Genomic DNA, 22,469 nt, shown 5'->3' on the forward strand with positions numbered 1-22,469 from the left:
TCTGCTGCTGCTTTTAAGTTTTAGATTGTTAGCACTGTGCCAGGCGTGACGGCACGGGCCTTTTTAGGTACCGAGGCAGGCAGATCTCTGTTAGCTTGAGGGTAGCTTGGTCTACCTAGTGAGTTCCAGGCCAGCCTAGCCAAGTCTACATAGACCCTGCCTCGAAAAACAACAGCCGCAATCACAACAAAATTTAAACTCCTTGTTAGCGTTGTTGCACTTTGAATTAATGTGTGATCCATATTCCTTCATATTCTCCCTCTCCTCCTCTGCATCCAATCCCCCCCCCCAGCTCCCCCCCCCCAGCTCCCCACCCCGAGGATCAGGGCCTGATGTAGACTTGGCAAGCACTCTGTCAGCTGAGCTATGTTCCCAGCCTTCTGTCTGGAGATCATAAGTACCTTCAGGCCACAAGCTCAGGGGCAATGGAGTCTAGTGAGCACAGGCCACAAGCTCAGGGGCAGTGGAGTCCAGTGAGCACAGGCCACAAGCTCAGGGGCAGTGGAGTCTAGTGAGCACAGGCCACAAGCTCAGGGGCAGTGGAGTCCAGTGAGCAATCCCATCTTGGTCAGGATTTGGCCGATCTGTATAGTTCATATAACTGAGACATTCACAGTTTAAAAATTTTAAAGACCTTTGATTAGACTTATCGTATACGTCTATGTGGATCATGTGAGTATATGTATGTCACAGTATGTGGGTACCTGGGATATCCAGAGAAAGCATAGGGTCCCCTGGGACTGCAGTTAGAGATGACTTTGTTGGCTTTCTGATAGAGACCCTGGGAACTAACTTGGGTTCTCTGAAAGAGCAGGGAGTGTTCTTAGCCATTGAGCCATCTCTACCCCACAGTTTCATAATTAAGCAGATCTTCCTAGAGAGGGGTGCTTGTCTTTGTCTTTATTTTTTTGGCTTATTTTTAAAATTATTACTGGTTAGCTTTATTTCTGTGTGTTTATCATTTACAAAACTATACCACATTTGTAGATCTTAGAGAAAAATGCCATTTAGAAGTTTTTTATTCCTTGAGCCAGCCTGGTCCACAGAGCGAGGTCCGGGTCAGACAGAGCATACAGAGAAACCCTGTCTCAAAAAAACAAAAACAATAACAACAACAACAGGCCTGGCCTTTGCTGGGTGGTGGTGGTGCATGCTTTTAATCCTGTCACTCAGGCAGGCGGATCTCTGAGTTCCAGGACAGCCAGGGCTACACAGAAACCCTGTGCAAAAAAACAAAACCAAACAGAACAAAACCAAACATTTATTACATTTTGTGTGTGTGTGTGTGTGTGTGTGTCTGTGTGTCTGTGTGTGTGTGTGTGTGTGTTTGTGTGTGTGTATCTGTGTGTGTGTGTGTGTGTGTGTGTGTGTGTGTGTGTGTGTGTGTGTGTGTCTGTGTCTGTGTGTGTGTGTGTGTCTGTGTGTGTGTCTGTCTGTGTGTGTGTGTGTCTGTGTCTGTGTGTGTGTGTCTGTGTGTGTGTGTCTGTGTGTGTGTGTGTGTCTGTGTGTGTGTCTGTGTATGTCTGTGTGTGTGTCTGTGTGTGTGTGTGTGAGTGTGTGGGTCAGAGAACAGTCTCCATCACGTGGGCCCTAGGGATTCTGCTTGTGAGGTTTGGCAGCCGCACCTTTCCCTGCTTAAAGAACCTTCTTCCTAGTTAGCCTCTGTTAGGGGAAAGGAGCTTTAGCAGTCACAGTAGATGTATAAAGTCATGAGCACGGGCCTGGTGTGTTGTGTGCTTATCAATCCAGCACTTGGGAGGAGGCTGAGGCAGGAGAGTGCTTGAGTTTTGTCCTGGATTATGTGGCAAGACTATGTCTTGAAAAATAAAAACCAACAGACAAACAACCAAACCAAAACACACCAGAGGCATTGCCACCACTCTGGCAGCTGCATACAGCTGGGTACCTGCTTGCAGTGCAAATGAGCAGCAGAGGGTGTTATATTTGAGAACAAGCATTTAGGACTTGGTGCAATTCAAGCTTACTAAGTGCGCGGACGATCGCCAGCCCGTGCGTTTTGACCGGTGGCCAGATTGCAGTTAGCATTGGCAAGGGAGGCAGATGTGGACTAATATCCCGAGTAGGAGGCGGCAGAGGCTTGCCAGAGCCTGATATAGGCTTGCTTTTCTGTGACCATGTCAGGATAGATTCTAGAAGATCTGGTGTCGTGTTTCAGGGTTCACTTATGGCTTCTTATCCCTTGACAAAGCAAATACTGGAGAGCTGGAATGATGAACACAGCTTGTAATGAAGTTGAAGATTAGATACTAAATATTTCATTAGATTGAGACCACCTCGTGGGAGTTTTCCATAGAACAACAGGTTATGTGGGAAATTTAAAATTACTATTTAAATGAATTATAAAACGAGAATTTTAAGACAAAATCTATCCTCTATATGAAAACGTTAGTTGTGAAATGGTTAAACTAAGATTTAGATTTCCAGATTTGGGTAAAACATGGCTAATAGGTCTTAAATTATAATCTGGGATGGGAAATAGTTCAACGTGTCTGACTTAACCTTTTGTTTTTCTTTAAAGAAAGAGTTTGTGCATACCTTTAATCCCAGCACCAGGGATGCAGAGGCAGGTGGACCTCTGAGTTGGAGAGCCAGGGCCTCACAGAGAAATCCTGTCTCGAAAAAAAAAAAACAAACAAACAAACAAAAAGAGGAAAAAAAAAGAGCGAGCATGTGGCCGTGCATTGGCCGTTGTGATAAGTGGGTGATGCACCCGTCAGCACTGGAGTGTGGATTTCAGAAGGGGGTCTGTTTTGAGGGCTAAAGAATTGATCTGTGCAGATGTCATTATGTGTTTTAAAAACAAGATTGGTTCACCTGTAGTCATGAAATAGGAAAAACGTTGGCAGATCGAGTAGGAACAGTGTCTGTCTCTTCAGTAGACCTGCAGTGCTCAGAGACACATTTAAGAGCCCAGGAGGAGAACTGAGGAATTCCAGAGGTGTCCCTCCATCCCGCGCAGGCTTCCAAAAGGCTGGGTTTATGGCTTTAGAATCTGCTGCACCTCTCTGCTATGGGACAGCCATGTGGGACGCTTACCTTACAGATAAGCAGTGGTGTTTGCAAAAGGCAAAACACTCCTGCACCTTGAACTTGGCTTTTAATTGCACTGAAACTCTGCCAGAATGGGCATCTTGGTGGAGGCCGGGGCTCAAGGTTTAGGGAGATCCACCGACCTTTGGCTCCGTGCATATGTCAGAGGAGCCTTCGTTTTGACCCTTACAGCTTATTCATTTGACTGCTCTCAGAGCAATTTCCCCAGGCTTTGAAAGCTCTGTCCGTTTTTTCCCATAAGCAATGTTATTTTCTCACTCTCCCTTTCTCTGATGATTGAATGTGGGGCCTCCTCACACATGCTAGACAAGAGCTCAGCCAATGAGCTACATCCCCAGCTCAACCGTGTTGTTTGCCATGGCTAATTTTGTAGGACGCAGATCTCTCAACACTGCTAGAAACTGATGGGCTTAAATAGGAATCTCATGCTGGGAACAGGAAAAGCTGGAGCCAGTGCCAGCTTTGAGCCCCAGTCTCCAGGAGAGAGACTTCACAGTTTGTTTTGGTTTGTTTTTTTAAGCAGGATCTCACTGTGTAGCCTTGGCTGGCCTGGAACTTACAGAGATCTGCCTGCCCCTGCCTGCCCGGTGCTGGAGTTGGTGGTGTGTGCCACCAAGCTCAGCCTCAAATAGTTTTAACTCTCAGGAGAGATGGGGCAGAGTCAGTGGTGGGCGGGGCCACATCTTGACCACATCTTCGTCAAAGTGTGGAGCTACACTTAGCTGTGGTCCTCTGCTTAAAGCAGCATCTCATGTCAGGGTCATGAAGATGGGCTTGGAGGGGCTAGCATGGTCACACTGAATAATACTCTCCCTTTAACTATAACTGTAAACAGATATACATTGCAGACATGTGGAACAGTAATTCTCAACCACAGGACAAGTTTGTCCCCTAGGGAACATTAGGCAACGTATAAACATTATTGTCATATTGGTGAAGGAAGTAGATAGGTGATATTTTACAGGCACACCTTAGGTACAGTCCACTGATGCTGCCAAACGTGGGGGAATGCACAGAATGTCGTCAGCCCTAAGTGTCAAGTGTTGTCTTAGGGTTCTATTGCTGTGAAGAGACACACACCTTGACACCTTACAAAAGAAAGCCATTTAACTGGGGCTGGCTTACAGTTGCAGAGGTTCAGTCCATTATCATCATGGTGGGGAGCATGGCAGGGTGCTGGAGGAGCCCAGAGTTTTAGCTCTTCTTCCACAGGCAGCCCCAGGATTGTGTGAGCCACACTGAGCAGAGCTTAAGCACAGGAGACCTCAAAGCCCACCCCCACAGTGCCAATGAGTCCTCCAACAAGGCCACACCTCCTAATAGTGCCACTCCCTGTGGCCAAGCATTCAAACACATGAGTCTGTAGGGGCTGTTTCTATTCAAACCACAAGTGTCTAGCTTGAGAAAACCTGCTACAATGGCTTCTTGGGACTTATGTTTAGTTAGTGTCCATTATAACTTATATGATTATAATACTTAAATTTTCAAATATATATTACTATATGCCCTAGTGTTTTTCTCTATTATGTGATACAAGGTCTCACATAGCTTAGATTGGCCTCTTCCTGCCTTTATGTCCCAAGTGTTGTAAAACCACTAAGCCTGGTTTCATGTGGTGTTGGGGATTGAGCTCAGGGTTTTAGGCATGTTAGCAAGAGTGTAACTAGCCAGGCTTTGTCCCCTGTCCCTGCTTCTCAACTTTCACCAACTATTCTTGTGGTGTTGGGGAATCAAGTTGAGCTCAGCATTGCATGGCTTACTGTAGCTCTGTGCTAGAACCCATTCAAAATTAGTTCTATTTTTTTGTAGCTTAATTCTGTTTGACTTGTAGATTAATAAAATAACTTATCTGCTTCCAAAAATTAAGTTCTTATAAATTTATACTATGAGAGAGTTGTGCAAAAATGCTATCAGAAAGACTTAGAACTTCACCATCTAGTCAAATCATCTTTGCTTTGGAAATCCTAATAATTACATAAATATACTGCCAATGTTATTTGTATTTCTTATTTTTATTGTCACAATGAATGTGATTTTTTCTCATATTACATTTTCTTTGGAATTCTACTGAGCTTTTTGTATTCATATTTATGATGCTATTCTAGTAACTTATTATTCCTTTGATTCATATCTCAGTATATCAGCCAGAGTTTTTCAAGCAATACTCAACAAAAATGGTGATAAATGGCCTCCTTGAGTGTTTCTGATTTAAATATAACAGAAAAAAATGCCAGATAGTGGCAGTTGGTACAACTAAGATGAATTTTATTTAGGAAGCAGATATTTCCAGCTGTCCAGGAAACGGCTTCTAGGATGTGTGATACACCTTGGTCCTTTCACACAGGAGTATGGCTGGGGTTTGTAAGGACTATACTGAAATAATTTATGATTCCCAAAATCTTCAAATGGGTAGATGATCTGTGCTGGGTAAGAACATTTCTGGATCTACGTTTCTCCAACTTTATATGATTAAAAAAAAAAAAAAAGTGGAGGGGCTGAAGAGATGGCTCAGTAGTTAAGAACACTGACTGCTTTTCCGAAGGTCCTGAGTTCAAATCCCAGCAACCACGTGGTGGCTCACAACCATCCATGTGACATCTGACGCCCTCTTCTGGTGTGTCTGAAGACAGCAACAGTGTACTTAGATATAATAATAAATAAAATCTAAGAGACAAAAAAGGTGGCTAGGTAGACAGCCTTGTAATCAATCTGCAGCTGCTGAGACAAAGCCTCGGTGTGTTGTCCTGGACGACTTGGCATTTGTGTCCATTCTCCTCTCTCTGCCTCCAAGGTGGAGGAATTATGGACACGCACCACTACACTTGCCTGGGATCTCAAGGGATGCATGCTAATGCTGCCACGGTGTAGGTTTGGTTGTATCACAACCTTTGCATACCTGCTATCAAAGGATGTACTCAGATGTGACCACTATATACCTGACACTTGAGCATTTCTAACTCTTTGGTAACCATAGTGTCAACCACATGCTATAGTATGATTAACAATAACCATATGCTACAGTGTCACTAACAACAACCGCATGCTACAATGTCAGTAACAATAACCATATGCTACAGTGTCAGTAACAACAACTATATGCTACTGTATTAGTAACAACAACTACATGCTACAGTGTCAATAACAACAACCATGTGCTACAGTATCAATAGCAACCACATGCTACAGTGTCAATAACAACAGCCACATGCTACAGGGTCAGTAACAATAACCATATGCAATCAGTAACAACTATATTCTGTGTTACAGTGTCAATAACAACAACCATATGCTACAGTGTCAATAACAACTGCATAACAATAACCATATGCTAGGTGTCAAACAACAATCTTGTGCTACAGTGTCAGTAACCACATAACAACTACGTTGTTACAAGTTTCAATAACAACCATGTACTACAGTATTAATAACAACCATATGCTACAGTGTCAGTAACAACTACCATGTGTTACAGTGTCAATAACAACCATATGCTACAGTGTCAATAACAACAAACAACCATGTGCTACAGTGTCAATAACAACACTCCCTTTCCTTTGTCTTTGGGCAGGAGACTCAGATGAGAGGGAACAATCAAAATTGGAAGTTAAGGTTTGGGACCCCAATAGCCCACTTACGGATCGACAGATTGACCAGTTTTTAGTTGTAGCCCGGTGAGTATGCCACTATAGCGTCAAGTCTTTATGTGAAAGGAAAAAACAAAAGACTTGTTATTTTTATTTTATGTGTATGAGTATTTACCTGCATGTACATAAATGTACTATATATGTGTGCCAGTTGCTTTTGGAGACCAGAAGAGGGTATCGGTTATCCTGGAATTAGAGTTAGAGACATTTGTGAGCTACCATGTGGGTGCAGAGAACCAAGTCCAGGTCCTCTGTGAGAGCAGCATTCTTTCCCACACAGCCTGTGTGTCTCACTGCTAATGCCTCACATAGGAGAAAAGCATCCTGGATACTGAAGGATGTGCATGCAAATGGCTTTGGTAGCAGCCTTCACAGCATCTCCACCGTGGAGATAGATGTCCAGCTGGAGATGCAATGTTGTCCAGTTGAAGAGGTGAGGAGGCAAAAGAGAATGCCATTTCAGAGGAAATGCATTAACATCACTCCAATAACAGACGACTCCAAGCAGAATTAAACAAGGGGAGGAGTGTGCAGCCAGGTGTGGGGTCTGTAATAGACCTGCAGTCCAGTACCTGGGAGGCAAACGCCAAGGAGTCCTCCTGCCTCTGACTCCTGGATTGAAGACCTGAGTTTGATGTTATCTGAGCTGCCATACCAAATTCCAAGTCAGCCTGGGCTATAAGTGACCTGATCTCAAAACAGCAGTATGTCTAATATATGTGTAGCTTCATGTCGGGAACGCTATCAGTGGTCTGTGGTGTCGGGAATGATGGTGTACATCTATAGTTCCAGCACTTGGGAAGCCAGGGCAAAGCCATGGGCTAGCCTCGGCTTCGTAGTGAGACCCTATTGTGGACTGATATTGATATCTATAGTTATTGTTAGCTTTTGATTGTTTGAAACAGGGTCTCACTGTGTAACCCTGACTGGCCTGGAACTCACAGAGATCCTCCTGCCTCTGACTCCTGGATTGAAGACCTGAGTCACCACAATCAGGCCTGTTGGTCTGTTTGCTTCTTTTGTTTTGTTTTGTTTTGTTTTGTTTTGTTTTGTTTTGCTAGAATTTGAGATGGTGGGTCTTTTTGGGAAGAGTGTGGGAAGGGTTAACCCCTTCTGATTCTTCACGTGGGTATTGGTTAGACCCTGGCCACCTTCACTTTGTGAGAACCAAGTATCTGTATAGTATGGTAGGGTTTGCTTTTTATTACATAATATATTTTAAGTAAACCGATAGGAAGAAGTAGCTTCCCCAGCTATCATGTTTAGCAAAGCAGACAGCCTATGTATCCTGCACCCCTCGGGGTGAAGGCTCCTTGCACACAAAAAGGCTCTAGATTATTACAAATGGAAATCGGTGCTGTGGAAGTTGCTTTTTAAAAAATGGCATAGTAGGGGGCTGGCGAGATGGCTCAGTGGTTAAGAGCGCCGACTGCTCTTCTGAAGGTCCCGAGTTCAAATCCCAGCAACCACATGGTGGCTCACAACCATCTGTAATGGGATCTGATGCCCTCTGCTGGTATGTCTGAAGTCAGCTACAGTGTACTTACATTTAATAAATAAATAAATCTTTAGAAAAAAAAAATGGCATAGTAGAAAATGTATTATTTTGAAGGCCACAGGAAGGGTTTCTGTTCTAACATCCATGTGGGAAACGTTACTGGGATTCACAGTGGATCTTTAGGACTTGCCTCACACTGGTAGTCAAACTCCTCCGTTAGCTTCCTCTTCCTGTTTTTGAGCACATCTGAATACCAAATGCTGTGTTCTGTTCTGAAAACCAAATGATCTGCCCCACGGCATTTTAGACTCCTCTTCCCTCCCTTTTCTATGACCACACAGGTTTGGGTTGGCTTGGTTTGGTTTTGTTTTTTCCTTGCTTGAATGATAATTACCTACATAGGCGCCAGTGCTTGGCAGCAGAGCTTCTCAGCTTCCAGGTTTTGTGGTTTGTTGCGGATTTGGTGTCTGCCTGATGAGCTGCCTTGGGGATGGATCCCGAGACTAAACATGAAAGTTTTTTATGTTTCATATGTAGTTTACAGAGCCCGAAAGGAATTTCATACAATATCTTTTTGCCCTTGCTTTGTTTTCAGATACGGTCTCACTATTGTAGCCTTGGCTGGCCTGGAACTCACTATGTAGACCAGGCTGGCTCCTAACTCTTAAAGATCCTCCTGCCTCAGCCTCCTGAACGCTGGGATTAAAGGGATTTGCCACCACACCATCCTTCATGCCGATGAGTTTGTACAGGAAACGAAGCTCAGAACAGAGTTCTTTATGGTGTCATGCCAGTACTGCTCAGGATTACTTAGTCTGTGTTAGACTTTAACCGAGAAAAAGACTTTTCAATTGATACTTAATTCCAAAACACCCAGCAACTTGTTTTCCCTTTCTTTTACAGTTAATGACTTACTACCCCAGGGTGTAGTCCTCCTCCACAGTCTCTGTTTTTAGTTCCTGCTCCCAGTTAAAGCACAAAGGCAGGGGCAGGGGACGGGGCTCCGTCAGTAAAGCTCTGGCTGCTAAAGCAGGATGTTCAGTCCTTAGGACCTGTGTGTGCTGGGTGTGCGCTTGGAAAGCCCAGTTGGGAGACCCTGGAGCTCCCTGGCTTGCTGTCCTAGATGGAAGCCCTGGGGTTCTAGTATGAACAACTCTCTCACAAATAAGGGAGACAGCTCCTACCACTAACGCTGGAGCTAACCTCTGCTTTCTCTGTGTGCACACATACACATATGGCTTTGCATTCCCCAAAATACACACACACACACACACACACACACACACACACACATACACAGAGGTGCGTGCACACATACATACAGGCACACACACATGCACGCACAGATACCCTACTCACACACAAATTATAAAATGAAAACTAGGGCTGGAGAGATGGCCCAGCAGTTAAGAGCATTGACTGCTCTCCCAAAAGTCTCTAGTTCAAATCCCAGCAACCACATGGTGGCTCACAACCATCCATAGTGACATCTGATGCCCTTTTCTGGTGTGTCTGAAGACAGCTACAGTATACTTAGATAGAATAATAAATAAATCTTTAAAAATTAATAAAAAATAACAGACGGTGAACGGGTTAGTTTTTTGGCAACTTGACATAAACTGGGGTCATCTAAGAAGCAGGAACCTCAATTGAGAAAACCCCCTTCTCAGATTGGCCTGTAGCTAAGTCTAAGGCGTCTTTTCTTGATTAGTGGTTAACAGGGGAAGGTCTGGTCCACTAGGAGTGGTGCTCCACTAGGCAGGCAGTCCTGGGTCACTGAGGAAGCCGTGTGCACACCGGTGAGCAGCATCCTTCATGGTCTCTGCTTCAGCTTCTGCTTCCAGTTTCCTGCCTCACCCTCCCTCAGTGATGGGCCGGGACTTGGAACTTCCCTCGCTAAGTTGCTTTTGTTCATAGTGTCTATTCCAGCCTTATAAAGCAAGCTGGGACAGAGGGCTGGAGAGGTGATAATCTTTTATTAAAGGAGTAGATGGCTTACTGTTCTCTGTTTTTGCTCCCTAGTGCCGTGGGAACATTTGCCCGAGCCCTGGACTGCAGCAGCTCCGTGAGGCAACCCAGCCTTCACATGAGTGCAGCCGCAGCCTCCCGAGACATCACCTTGGTAAGAAGGCTTTTGCCATTTGGGGTTAGCTTTTGCTCCTTGCTCAATTATGAACCATTATAACAGTTCCGGAGACTCGGAGATCTCTGGCCGCTAGCCCTTGTCTACCAAGTTGACTCAGGTTAGCAGTTGGTTAACCGGAGTGACCTCTTGTTTGTGAGCTGAGACCGGTGAACAGTATTAGGGAGCGAATAGAGAGTGGCGGGACACACCTCACCTTCTGGCGTGGCAGTTTCTGCCAGCTTTGTGCTTTTCCCTGTCCATCTATCTACTTGACTTTGGGTCACATAAAGTATTTTATTCCTTTTAATACCTAAAGGATTATTGTTGCTATCACAATTGAGATTATTGCTATGGTAACCGCATTTCACTTTGGGGGTTAATTTTTAAATAATTTTTGGTGTTCAAATATTGTGTTTTATTATGACATTTTCATACTTATTATTCTTTGTTCATATTCAGGAATTTCAAACACACACTCCCAAGCACACTCAAATGTTTATTCAAAAAGACATTTGAGACAGACTCATGTAGCCCAGGCAGGCCTTGAATTCACTGCCTAGATATGGGGGACCTTGGAACTCTGATCCTCCTGCCTCTATCTCAGTGCCAGGATTACTTGGTGCGGGTTTTATTGCTGTTTTGATTTAACTTTGTGTTGTGCGTGTGAGTGCACGGTGCACGTAGGTGAATGACTATATCACGGTGTCGGGCAGAGGTCAGAGGACAGCTTTCTTCTCTCCCTCTACATGGGCTCTGGGAGTTGAACTCAGGCTGTCAGGTTTTAGCAGCAAGCACCTTTACCCACTGAGCCATCTCCTGCGCCTGTTGTTTTTAAGGCAAGCTCTCATTCTAGAGCCTTGTCCCACCTACAGCTGCTAGAAATCCTCTTGCCTCAGCTTCTCAAATGCTGAGATAGAAGGTTTGGGTTTTCGTTTGTTTGTTTGTTTTGTTTTGTTTTGTTTTAAGATAGGATTTCTCTGTATAGCCCTGACTATCCTAGAACTTGATCTATAGTTCAGGCTGGCCTTAAATGTAAAGATCTGCCTGCCTCTGCCTCCCAGGTGCTGGGATTAAGGGCATGGGCCCTCAGTGGCTGGTGTTGCTCAGGTTTAAGACACTTGCCTAAGTCGCTGTGACCTCCTGCATTATTCAAGGTCTATTACACTTGTAAACTTTTCTTTTGTTTTTACTCATGAATTTTGCATTTTAAATTTCACAGCATCTTTTGTGAACTTGTGTACAGTTATTCTCGGCTCCAGCTGGTATTGATCGGCATGCCGACTCCCGAGTCCTGCTCCTCAGAATGTGGCTGCATGTTGTGAAATCATGCTTAACAGGGTGAAAATTTATAACCCCAAATGTCTCAATGTGACCTACGCTTTTCTTTTTTATGTTTCTGGGGTCTGCTTTTAGTGTGTGTGTGTGTGTGTGTGTGTGTGTGTGTGTGTGTGTGTATCCTCGGATGTCAGAGGGGCAGCTTCCCAGCATTCCCTCCTTTGTGAGTTCTAGGAGTTGACCCCAGGTCGTCAGGCTTGGGGCCCTGCACCTCTACCTTCTGAGCCATCTCAGTGTAGTTTATTCTCTTGGTTTGTCACTTGAGTAACTCCATGGATTAATGAGCCTTAATTTGTCTGATAAGCCAAACCTCCTGGATTTAGGTTTTAAGAGTTGAGTTCATCTGAAGCGTGCACCTGTGTTCTCCAGGCTCCTCCTGTGGTCCCCTGCCCTGTGGGACACAAGCGCTGCTTCCCATCCGTCTCGCTGCATGATGACATGGGGTGATGGGATTCACTGAGCTTCCCACGTGCTGGGCATGCCTTCTCTGGCCGACCTACCGACACCAGCCAAACACGCTTTTCCTCACCGTTTTAAGAACGCAGGAAGCTGGGCCCCCAATGCTGCGAGCTCTTGCTTTGTGTAGATAGGATGTTATCTGTAACCAGTCCTTTGTCATTTAACCATTCTCAGGAAATGGTACTTCTCAGAGAAAACTGGGCATGTGCTCTTATTATATACTCTAGCAGGTGCCTTCTGCCCTGACTGAAGACCCAGAGTGGGAAAGCCAGTCCCTGATGTGTGTCAGTTGGTGGCTGGGCCTATTTGCCTGATGGAGCCCATGTGTGGGCCTGGGAGCCACAGTGACTTTCTGCATCCCACTGCTAAAGAACATGCAGCACAGCCTTTGTTCAGGAAAATAAATAAATAAAAATTATATATATATATGTATGTATGTGTGTGTGTGTGTGTGTGTGTGTGTGTGTGTGTGTGTGTGTGTGTAATATAGTATTGCCATAGTAAATGTGTTTTCCTCTTTTGAGATGAAGACTTGCTGTGTTGCTCAGGGTAACCTGAAACTCATGGGCCTGAGACAACTCTCCTGCCTCAGCCTCCAGAGTTATCAAGATGTCAGATGATGCCGTCACACCTGGCTGAAGACTATTTATTTATTTATTTATTTATTTATTTATTTATTTTTGTTATTTCTCTGTATAGCTCAGGCTGTCCTGGAACTCACTTTGTAGACCAGGCTGGCCTTGAACTCAGAAATCTGCCTGCCTCTGCCTCCCAAGTGCTGGGATTAGTGACAGGCAGGCTTTTTTTTTTTTTTTTTTAAATTGGTCAGATGATTTCTAATCCCCCTGCCTCCACCCTTATACACTAGAATTAAAGGTGTGTGCCAGTGTATAATAGGGTTAATACTATTATGCATCTTCTAAGAAGGTGACTTCTGACTCTCTGGTATTTCCATCCCTGTTTGTTTAGTGGTCACGTTATCACACATTATTTTAAAAATTACAGTAATATATAATTGAAGATCAATTTATTTATTTAGAGACTGTCACTATGCGGCTCTGGCTGGCCTAAACTCAATCAGTAGACCAGATTGGCCTGGACTTCACTTGCCTCTGACTCCACAGTGCTAGGATTAAAGGTGTACACCATCACGTACACCCAGCTCATTACTGCAGTGTTTTTTATTAAGCAGAAGGAGACCTGGAGGCTCGGGCAGCTGGGGGCTGTGTTGCTGAATCACATCCATTCTTGTCTCTACCAAGGCCTCTCTGGTCCACCAGCTCTCCTACCTGCCTTCCGCCTCCTCATCACTAGAACGCCGCGGGTGTTTATCTTTCTGGATTAGCTATTCTTGAATATATGTGTGTGTGTGTGTGTGTGTGTGTGTGTGTGTGTGTGTGTGTGTGTGACAGACAGAGCAGAGAGAAACAGAAAGAAAGAGAGATGGGATGGGTAGGACAAACAGACAGACATATGGAAGACCTTGGCTTCCTGTTTAAACTGCTGTAGCTTCACGTTCATTTGGAATCTTAAGGTCCTAGGAATTGATGTTCAATCTGGGTGGGGCTGATTAAAACTGATGCTTAAAGTCTGCATACAGAATTTGGGCATTGCTTGCCAGATGGGATGCATGAAAAACTCGTAGCGGCCTTTTTTTTTTTTTTTAAGATTTATTTATTTATTAATTATTTTATGAATGTAAGTACACTGTAGCTGTACAGATGGTTGTGAGCCTTCATGTGGTTGTTCGGAATTGAATTTAGGACCTCTGCTCGCTCTATCAACTCTGCTCGCTCAGTCCCTGCTCGCTCTGGCCCCAAAATTTATTTATTATTATAAATAAGTACACTGTAGCTGTCTTCAGACACACCAGAAGAGGGCATCAGATCTCATTACAGGTGGTTGTGAGCCACCATGTGGTTGCTGATATTTGAACTTAGGATTTGAGCAGTCAGTGCTCTTACCCGCTGAGCCATCTCACCAGCCCTCATAGTGGCCTTTCACTGTCTGTCCATTTTCCTTGGGGACTTTATAAAGGGGACTCCAGGCTTTTAGCATTCCTCGACCGTTTGCTCATCTAGGACACCTGTACCTCTTGTCAATCACCAGTACTTGGGGGCAAGTAGCTGTTTATGCCCGGTTCTGACTTCCTCATTTTGAGGTCAGTTATGAATGCAGCAGAGCTGCAGATTTCAGGTGTTGCTGATCTAAGATCCGTAAGATTGATATTGTTAAGATACTGAGGACCCTGGTTGGTAGTGCACCCCGCAATCCTAGCTCTTGGGAGGTAGGAGCATGCAGATCAAGAGTTCAAAGTGCAAACAACAAACTATACTGTGCTCATGGAGGGTTCGTTCATACATGTTGCTCACTTCATAAAATAGAACGTATTTTGTGTAGCACACAGAGGGGAAAGCATCAACGAGAAATGCTTACACCCAGCTGACACCCTTCCCCCTCGCTTGGCTGGTAAGCACTGTAGTCAAGCCCTGCCTTCTCTTGCGGTGGGAACATCATGAAGGTCTCACACAAAGGAAGATGGCCGTGAAGTCACCAGGTAGTGCAACCCTGGTGCCAGTATTGTATGTGTGATGTATGCAATCTGTCCTGGACTGAAACATTGCTACCCTATTGTCACTGGCATTGGTAGAGTGCCCTCCACTCCACCCCTATTTGTGATGTTGGTCACAAGGCCACCCCTTGGCCTGCAGGGCAGTGTCAGCATCGTCAGGGACATGCCTCGCTCCCAGAGGAGACACGTGCTCTGCTTCTCTCTGCTGCTTGGACTCTGGAAACTAAGTAACTTGGAGAGCAGAGTCAAAGAAAGAAGTTTTGGTTGTGGCCTTGAACACCAGGATAAGTCTGCAGGTGATGAACCCAAGGCGCCAAGCAGTTAAGAAGCTGCAGGAGGACCCATCGCCGAGGATCAGTGACAGGCAGGCTTTCTGGTGGCAGGTCTGGACTGAGGAAGGTTGGCTGTGCTGGCTCAATAAGAGATGGACTCGGGTATCGGAACAGCGCTAATGCCTGTAACACAGAATATCTTCTGAAAATGCCGCCCCCTTCCCTGCTCCCATGGGATGTCCCTGAGGTGTCCCTTCCTCACCCCAGCTCTGTCTGGAGTCCTCTGGAGTCGAGTCAGGCATTGTTCTGGCAGCTGCCTGACTGTGTGTTTGCCAGATGACACTGTGGAGAGTTAACTCAGGCGGTCAGGCTTGGTGGCAACAGACATTGCTTTTATTCATTCATTTATTCATCCATTTATTTATTTATTTATTTATTTATTTATTTATATTTATTTATTTATTTATTTAAAGGAAGGCTTTAAGTGTCGTGGTTCAGCCTTGAACTTCCTTGTGTATTGATTTCTGATGCTGTTGCCTCCATCGTGAGCACTGAGATTAGGGTGTGCATTGCTGAGCGGGTGTTGCGAGGTGCTGCTGTCTGGACCCAGGAGTTCGTGTATGTCAGATAAGATTCTGCCAACTGAGACTCTTCAGCCAGTACTTTAGCACGAATGCAGGAGACCTCAGAAGATCACTGGATTTGAATGTGGGGGGAATAGAGTAGAGAATTTAAATACGCCAGAATTTTTGAAAAGAGGCTAAATGCACAAACTCATACTAAAGATTGCTTATGTCATGTAACATCTTTACTGGGCAAGCAAATCGTGTGCTGAAACCCAGTGTCTGTGTAGGGCAGGGTGGCCTCCTGTGAGGTCCGGGGCAGGGGTGAAATGTTTGAACAACAATCGTTTTTTACCACGATGATCAAAATGAACAAAAGATGAGAAATCCCCTTGCCAAGATCTCCTTGTCAGTCTTCCTCCTAAAATACTTGTGTTTGTCATTTCCATCTGTTATGAATGAGATGACATGTGACAACACCTTTGCTTTTTGGCAGAGGGAACAGCTTGTGATCAGTTATGATTTTCAGAATTTAGATTCGAGTGGATCTTGCAGCACGCATGTACGTATCTACGGAGAAGATGCGACCTCTGCAGAGTCTTCCTCTGAGGGGAGACGTAGCTTGTCCTGTGCTTAGTTTTCAAATCCATCTGTAATTTTAAGTTGAGCTATATGTGCAGTAGCATGTGTGGAGTGACTTTCATGGGTGCATGCATCACTGTAAACCCACCAGTGGGTGTAGGTAAGTGTAGTGTCCCCAGAGCTCGCTTGTCTTCCATTCACTATTCTGGAACACAGACAGATGCATCGCACTGAATTTTATTATTATTATTATTATTACTGAATGTTGTTTTTTGTTGTTTTAGAAGCTATGTTCTTTCACTTAAAGCTTTTAAAGAGCATGGTTAGATCACACAGAAGTGCATTCGAAAGCAACGCCTCTGCATGTCAGAAAGCGGAGGCTAGGAGGGACCCTCTGGTTCACATAATGAAATTGCCCCCTAGAGGTTCAGTTCCCACTGACTGCACCACCCCCTCCACCAGGCTGTGGTTGGCTTACTAGAGAAAATGAGTCTCAGTGTCAGTGCAGGCTGGAGCTGACTGGTGGCTGGGAAGCTGTCCTGCAGGCTGCGCCTCCTGAGTTGCTGGGCCGCAGTGCACATCTTTGCATCCGGCTTGTGCTGTGGCTTAAGTGTGGGTTTCCTCTGGTTAAGCAGTTGATGAGCTGTCACCTGAGACAAACACACTGAGTTCTATTGACGTCTTGGTTCCGGAGCACCAGTTAATTATAAAAATTGTCTTTATCTTTTGAGGAATTTCAGCATCACGGTTAATTTGCATGAAATTTTAGAGGAGGTGTTGATCAAACCTCGGGTGGCAAACAAGTCTGGCACTGAGCTACGCTCCAGCCCTCCTGTAATTACTGGCTTTGTTGTTTTTGTTGTTTTGAGACGGGCCTAATATATTCAAGGATAACATTGACCTCCTTGCTACCTCCACATCTCAAGTGCTGGGATTGGCTTGTGAATACTGTCTAGTCTTTTAGTTTTATTGCCTGTTGTCGAGTTAGGACATTCCAAAGTAACAGTTAATGGCCCTATCCTTAGTTGAAAGGATCCCTAAATACTATTGATCGTTCTGATTTTATAATGTGAGAAAGCTCTCAGATTTGGAGATAAAAGAAACAGCGAAATTGCAGGGTCTATTTAGTGAGGTTCACTAGAGAATCAGAAATATATCGGTTGTGAACCTTGACAGGGTGTGAGCAGGAGGCAGGAGCAGGGCGAGCATGCTACAGCCCTGGTGGGGAAGGTAGAGCTTCCCTCAGAGGGTGCTGGCCCACCACCTGCAGCAGATGAGCACAGGGCCACACAGTGACTGGCAAGGGAAACTGACAACAGACATTTTCTTCTGGGCCTTTGTTTCTTGGAATGCAATGATTTGTTTTAAAGTTAAATTTGTTCAAACCTTGTCCAACCAGTTACTGAGCAGATCTGTACAAGTTATTGCCTTTGACACTGTCAGCAAATTCAATTTATGCCCATATGAGCCATGTTGGTCTCACAGTGTGTACGCACCCTTGTGTTGTAGGATTTCACTGGCTGCCTGATTTCAGATTTGTAATCCTCCTGCCTCACTCTTGAGTGCTGGGATTGCAGATATGCACCACCATGTTCAGCTGGAAATATACTTTTAACTAACTAGCTAACTAACTAGTTAATTAGTTAATTGAGAGACGAGGTCTCACTGTATATAGCCCTGCTAGCTGGAACTCAAAGATACTTGCCTCTGCCTCCCAAGTGCTGGAACTAAGGTGTGTGCCACCACGCCCCACCCATTTATGAAGTTTGAAATGATCAACACAAGAGGTTTGTGTAAAAGCTGTAAGGCTTCTGTGAGTTTGAGGTTGGCCTGGTTACCTGGTCTACAAATAGAGTCTAGGACAGCCAGGGTTCTGTTACACAGAGAAACCCCAATCTCAAAAAACCAAACAAGAACAACAACAAAAAGATGCAAGGCTTGACTCGTGCTCTGAAGCCTGTGTGTGTGTGTGTGAGGGACAGACACTTTGCCAGCCAGTCTGTGCTGGTGTACGCACATGCACGGACACAAACATACTTGCACACACAGCTGATTGTCCTGCACTGCAGTTTTCTTAGCATATATAAACGTGTGTGCACATGTATAAAGCACTCTTCCTCTCCAGTAGAGAAACTATCAAAAGCTTTCACAACTTGAAGTTTTATATGTGCTGCTGACTGGGAGACACTTAGGGTCCTGGACGTCAAACCCAACAAGTGGTACATGCCAGTGAGCCATCACTCCCCTACCACACACACACACAAACACACAGAAAGCTGACCATGTGACCCACTCTCGGTCCTCTTTTTGAATCTTTCTTTTGCTTGTTTGTTCCATTGGGGTTTTTTGAGACAGGGTGTCTGTATAGCCCTGGCTGTCCTGGAACTCACCGTGTAGACCAGGCTGTCTTGAATTTGCCTGCTTCTGCTGGGATTAAAGTCTGTGCCCTCACTCTTCTGTCTTCAAATCATCACTCTTAGAATATGAAACCCACAGTGGCCTATCAGAAGAGCACTAAGGATGCCTGATCAGCTGTTACTGCTCTTTCCAAAGGTTCAACCAAGTTCCATTTGGATTTGTAATCTTGCCTGTTTTGTGTTAAATACAAACACATACCTTTTTACTTATTTCTTTTGTATGTATATGTATGGATGTGAGTACACGTGTGCCATGCTGTGCGCATGGAGCCCAGAGGACAACTGTCGGGAGTCAACCCTTTCCTTCTATTGGGCAGGGGGCTAGAACTCAGGTTGTCAGACGCGGCAGCAAGCAACCTTTACTTGCTGAGTCATCTCATTGGTCCAGATATATAAATTTACTTTTCCTTGGTCAGTGAAGATTGACAGTTTTCTCCAATAACTGAAGAGACTTGGCTGCTTATTTTTTTTTTCTTAAGTAAGTGAAATCTTGAAGTGAAATAGATTGTGTCTTAATATAACATTTTGAGCATTTTGGCTCTTCGGGGTTGCTGCCATCCCATATGGATCTGTTTGTAAATACCTTACATAGTCCAGTTAGTGCTCTCTTAGAGCAGTTATTTGGCTGTGTCTGGCTGTTTAATTTTGATATTTAAGAGGAAACGCTAAGGCACCGTTAGCCACACACATGCAGCATCTGGTGTTTCCGCCCTCCGCTGGCCCGCAGTGTGCTCGCCCACCTGACAGCTCCTGTCCCTTTTGTCTCCTCCAGTTTCATGCCATGGACACACTGTACAGGCACGGCTATGACCTCAGCAGCGCCATCAGTGTGCTGGTGCCGCTCGGAGGGCCAGTCCTCTGCAGGGACGAGATGGAGGAGTGGTCGGCCTCTGAAGCCTGCCTATTCGAAGAAGCACTGGAAAAATACGGCAAAGATTTCAACGACATTCGTCAGGACTTTGTAAGTGGAAAGCTGCGAAGGACCCCGTGGGATGGGAATATTGCTCTGTTTTCTCTCTTTAGTAACTCTTCTACATTTAACATGCCTTTGGCGCAGGGTTTGTTGGTGTCAGGGATCAAAGCCAGGGCCTCGAGCACGAGTTCTGCTACTGACCCACATCCTCAGCCTCGACAGTAATTTTATTTGCTTAAACTAGAATGAAGGGCCACTTATCAAGGAGGAGGCTGACATGTGCTTTGCATTGTGAATATACCCAGGGTGAGGAGTCCTGAGGGCTCGGGATGCTCTGTGGTTGCATGGATTTACTCTGCAGCACTCTGATTTCCAAGAACTAAGGATGGTTCCAAGCGTTTGGGCTGATCATTACAGCCTGCGCTCACGCGTTGCAGTGCCTCCTCCACACCCTGCGCACGCACTGTCTGTCTCCTCTGACCTTCCTCCAGTTGTATTACTAAGTGTTGATGTGAACTTGTGATGTGTCGTGTAACCCTGACCAAGCAGAAGGGCCAATCCAATGTGCTTTCTCATTCTCATCCGTCTTCGATGATATGCAGTGTTTTGCTTAGAATTTTATTATGTCTAGAATTAATTCCTTTTCAGACTCGTTGAAAAATTGTGTATTCAAGTTGTACAGTGTGATGGGGGTGATGTACACACTCTGACAAGTGATGGCAGCACCTAACACACATCTGCTGACTGTCGTGTGTGTGTGTGTGTGTGTGTGTGTGTGTGTGTGTGTGTGTGTCTGCGTGCGCAAGTGTGGGGCGCATTCCATTGCCGAACCATAACCCAAGCCCACTTACACCTTTTTGGTTAGAATTTTGCTAACTTGCACAGCTGACCTTGAACCTCTGACCTAGAACTTGAGATCTTCCCGCCTCAGTGTTTGGAGTAGCTTTCTTTAGTTAAATTTATTCTTTCTGAAAAAGAGGCTTTGTTTGAGCTCTTCATAAATGACTTTCTATAACAACTATCCTTCATTTTAATTGTAAAGCTATATTTGTTTGTTTGTGGTAGGACCTCACTGTATAACCTTGGCTGGTATTGAGTCTGGGCTGGTCATCCTGAGTCCGTCTCCTGAGTATTGGGATTACAGGTGTATACCATGCGGTAGCCTGAACATACACTCCTTGACTGTGCAGTAGATTCCAGCTGCTAACCTGTCTTTTGATTTGTTGGATATCTCTTGAATCAGCTCTAAAACAAAAATTGTTACTTATCAATATGGACTGAAGCAATAAACTCCAAGCACAGCTTTTAAATTTTGTTACCGACTAGCTATGACACTAAATTCTAAAGCCAGCCAAGTGTCATGTCTTAGTAATCCTGTAGTCAGGAGGCGGAGGCTGGAGGATCATAAGTTCAAGGCCAACCTAGGGATCATGCTTTAATAAAAAAAGTTATGGTCAGGCCGGGCAGTGGTGGCGCATGCCTTTAATCCCAGCACTCGTGAGCCAGAGGCAGGCCGATCTCTGAGTTCGAGGCCAGCCTGGTCTACAAAGTGAGTTCCAGGACAGCCAGGGCTATACACAGAATCCCTGTCTTGAAAAAAAAAGTTATGGTCAGGTGGCCATGGTAGTGTAAAGCTATTGGTGCAGAAGTTATTAGCATAATAGAGCTAAAAGTGCAAGCTCAAAAATGTCCTGAAGACCCTGTTCCCTAGAACAGGATGAGATGAGCTGTTCCAGCTAGTAAAAGCCTTAACCGTTCAGCCTTACACCCCTAGATCCCACACGATGGAGATTGTCCTGTGTGTGTACCACACCCACAGTAAATAAGAAACTAAAACAAAGGACTTGTTTTACTATTGTAAAGGACAAAATCTAGAGCCAGGCATGGTGGGAACATGCTTGTTTATCGCCAGCCCCTGGGAGGTGGAGCAGGAGGACCCGGAGCCCAAGGCCACACTCAGCCACACAGCGAGTCTGAGGCCAGTCTGGGCTATGTGATGTTACATTAATTCTTAAATCAAATTTTCCTTCCTCAGCCCCTGCTCCTGCATGACGACTCTGAGACTAATTATCAGTAAATAAATGCCTTGCCCATAAGCTTTGGCTCATTGCCTGACTAGCTCTTATTTAACCATTTCAGCTAATCTATACCCACAGTGTGGTTAGTTACCTCTCCTTCAGCCCCAGCCGCTTCTTTCTTCTCGTCTCCTCAGCACCTCCCTGAGTTCATCTTCCTGCTGGTTTAGGTCCTCTATTTAGTCCGTCTCTTCATGGCTTCCCAGGCAGATCTTTTTATTCTGCCACTATTTCCCAGAATCCTCTCTTCCTGCCAGTGTCCCGCCCCCTATTTCCGATGGCATTGGTCATCGGCTTTTCTATTGACAGTTGGTGCTTATAAGAGATTCTCTGTACAATGTGAGACCCTCTCTCAACAGCCTAACAGTCTATAGTTCCCATAGCAGAGTGTTGGGTGAGAAATGCTGAATCGAAACCACTTTTCGTGTTTCTGTGTTCTGGTGGTAGTTCAGAACTCAGTGGTTATATTCTTTCTTTCTTTCTTTCTTTCTTTCTTTCTTTTTTTTTTTTTTTTTTTTTTTTTTTTTTTTTTTGAGACAGGGTTTCTCTGTGTAGCCCTGACTGTCCTGGAACTCACTCTGTAGACCAGGCTGGCCTCGAACTCAGACATCCGCCTGCCTCTGCCTCCCGAGTGCTGGGATTAAAGGCGTGCGCCAGCACGGCCGGCGAGTGTTTTCTGATAGGCCTAGAGAATGTATGCTGGCTTGTCTTTTCTCTGCCCATTTGCGGTTGTCATTTTGTGAGTTGCTAGGCCTCACTGAGCATCAAAGCTAAGACAAGAGTCTAAGCCTGCTGCTTTGACTTGGAAGTCCCTACCAGACTGAACTGCTGCAAGGCTGGCATAAAAACTCCACAAAATGCAGTTTAAGGGAAGAGCTATGCAACCACATTTCCTAAGCAAGGGTTCAGGGCACTGGGGCTAAAGCCATGGGAGCATGAGCT

At 45.0% G+C, this 22,469-nt stretch overlaps 1 protein-coding gene and 1 long non-coding RNA gene across 13 annotated transcripts in view; one reads left to right on the forward strand and one right to left on the reverse strand.

Annotated features, from left to right (window-relative positions):
• Mta3 (metastasis associated 3) overlaps positions 1 to 22,469 on the forward strand; it is a 117,553-nt gene that overhangs the window by 50,108 nt on the left and 44,976 nt on the right. For 11 of the 12 annotated variants that reach the window (NM_001171052.1, NM_001171053.1, NM_001171054.1 and 8 more), the window contains exons 7-9: positions 6,641 to 6,743; positions 10,237 to 10,336; positions 19,312 to 19,500. In NM_001171052.1, the coding sequence (NP_001164523.1) occupies positions 6,641 to 6,743; positions 10,237 to 10,336; positions 19,312 to 19,500 (392 nt within the window). The remainder of the gene's footprint in view (positions 1 to 6,640; positions 6,744 to 10,236; positions 10,337 to 19,311; positions 19,501 to 22,469) is intronic. The other variant, NM_054082.2, reaches the window with a different exon arrangement.
• Gm46597 (predicted gene, 46597) lies at positions 15,369 to 21,718 on the reverse strand. The gene is made up of 3 exons (NR_168497.1): positions 21,622 to 21,718; positions 16,601 to 16,772; positions 15,369 to 15,673 (listed from the first exon to the last, which is right to left on the reverse strand). It is a non-coding gene; the product is annotated as a predicted gene, 46597 (long non-coding RNA).

The sequence above is a fragment of the Mus musculus genome, chromosome 17 (assembly GCF_000001635.26).
Source record: "Mus musculus strain C57BL/6J chromosome 17, GRCm38.p6 C57BL/6J".
NCBI classification, from domain to species: domain Eukaryota; kingdom Metazoa; phylum Chordata; class Mammalia; order Rodentia; family Muridae; genus Mus; species Mus musculus.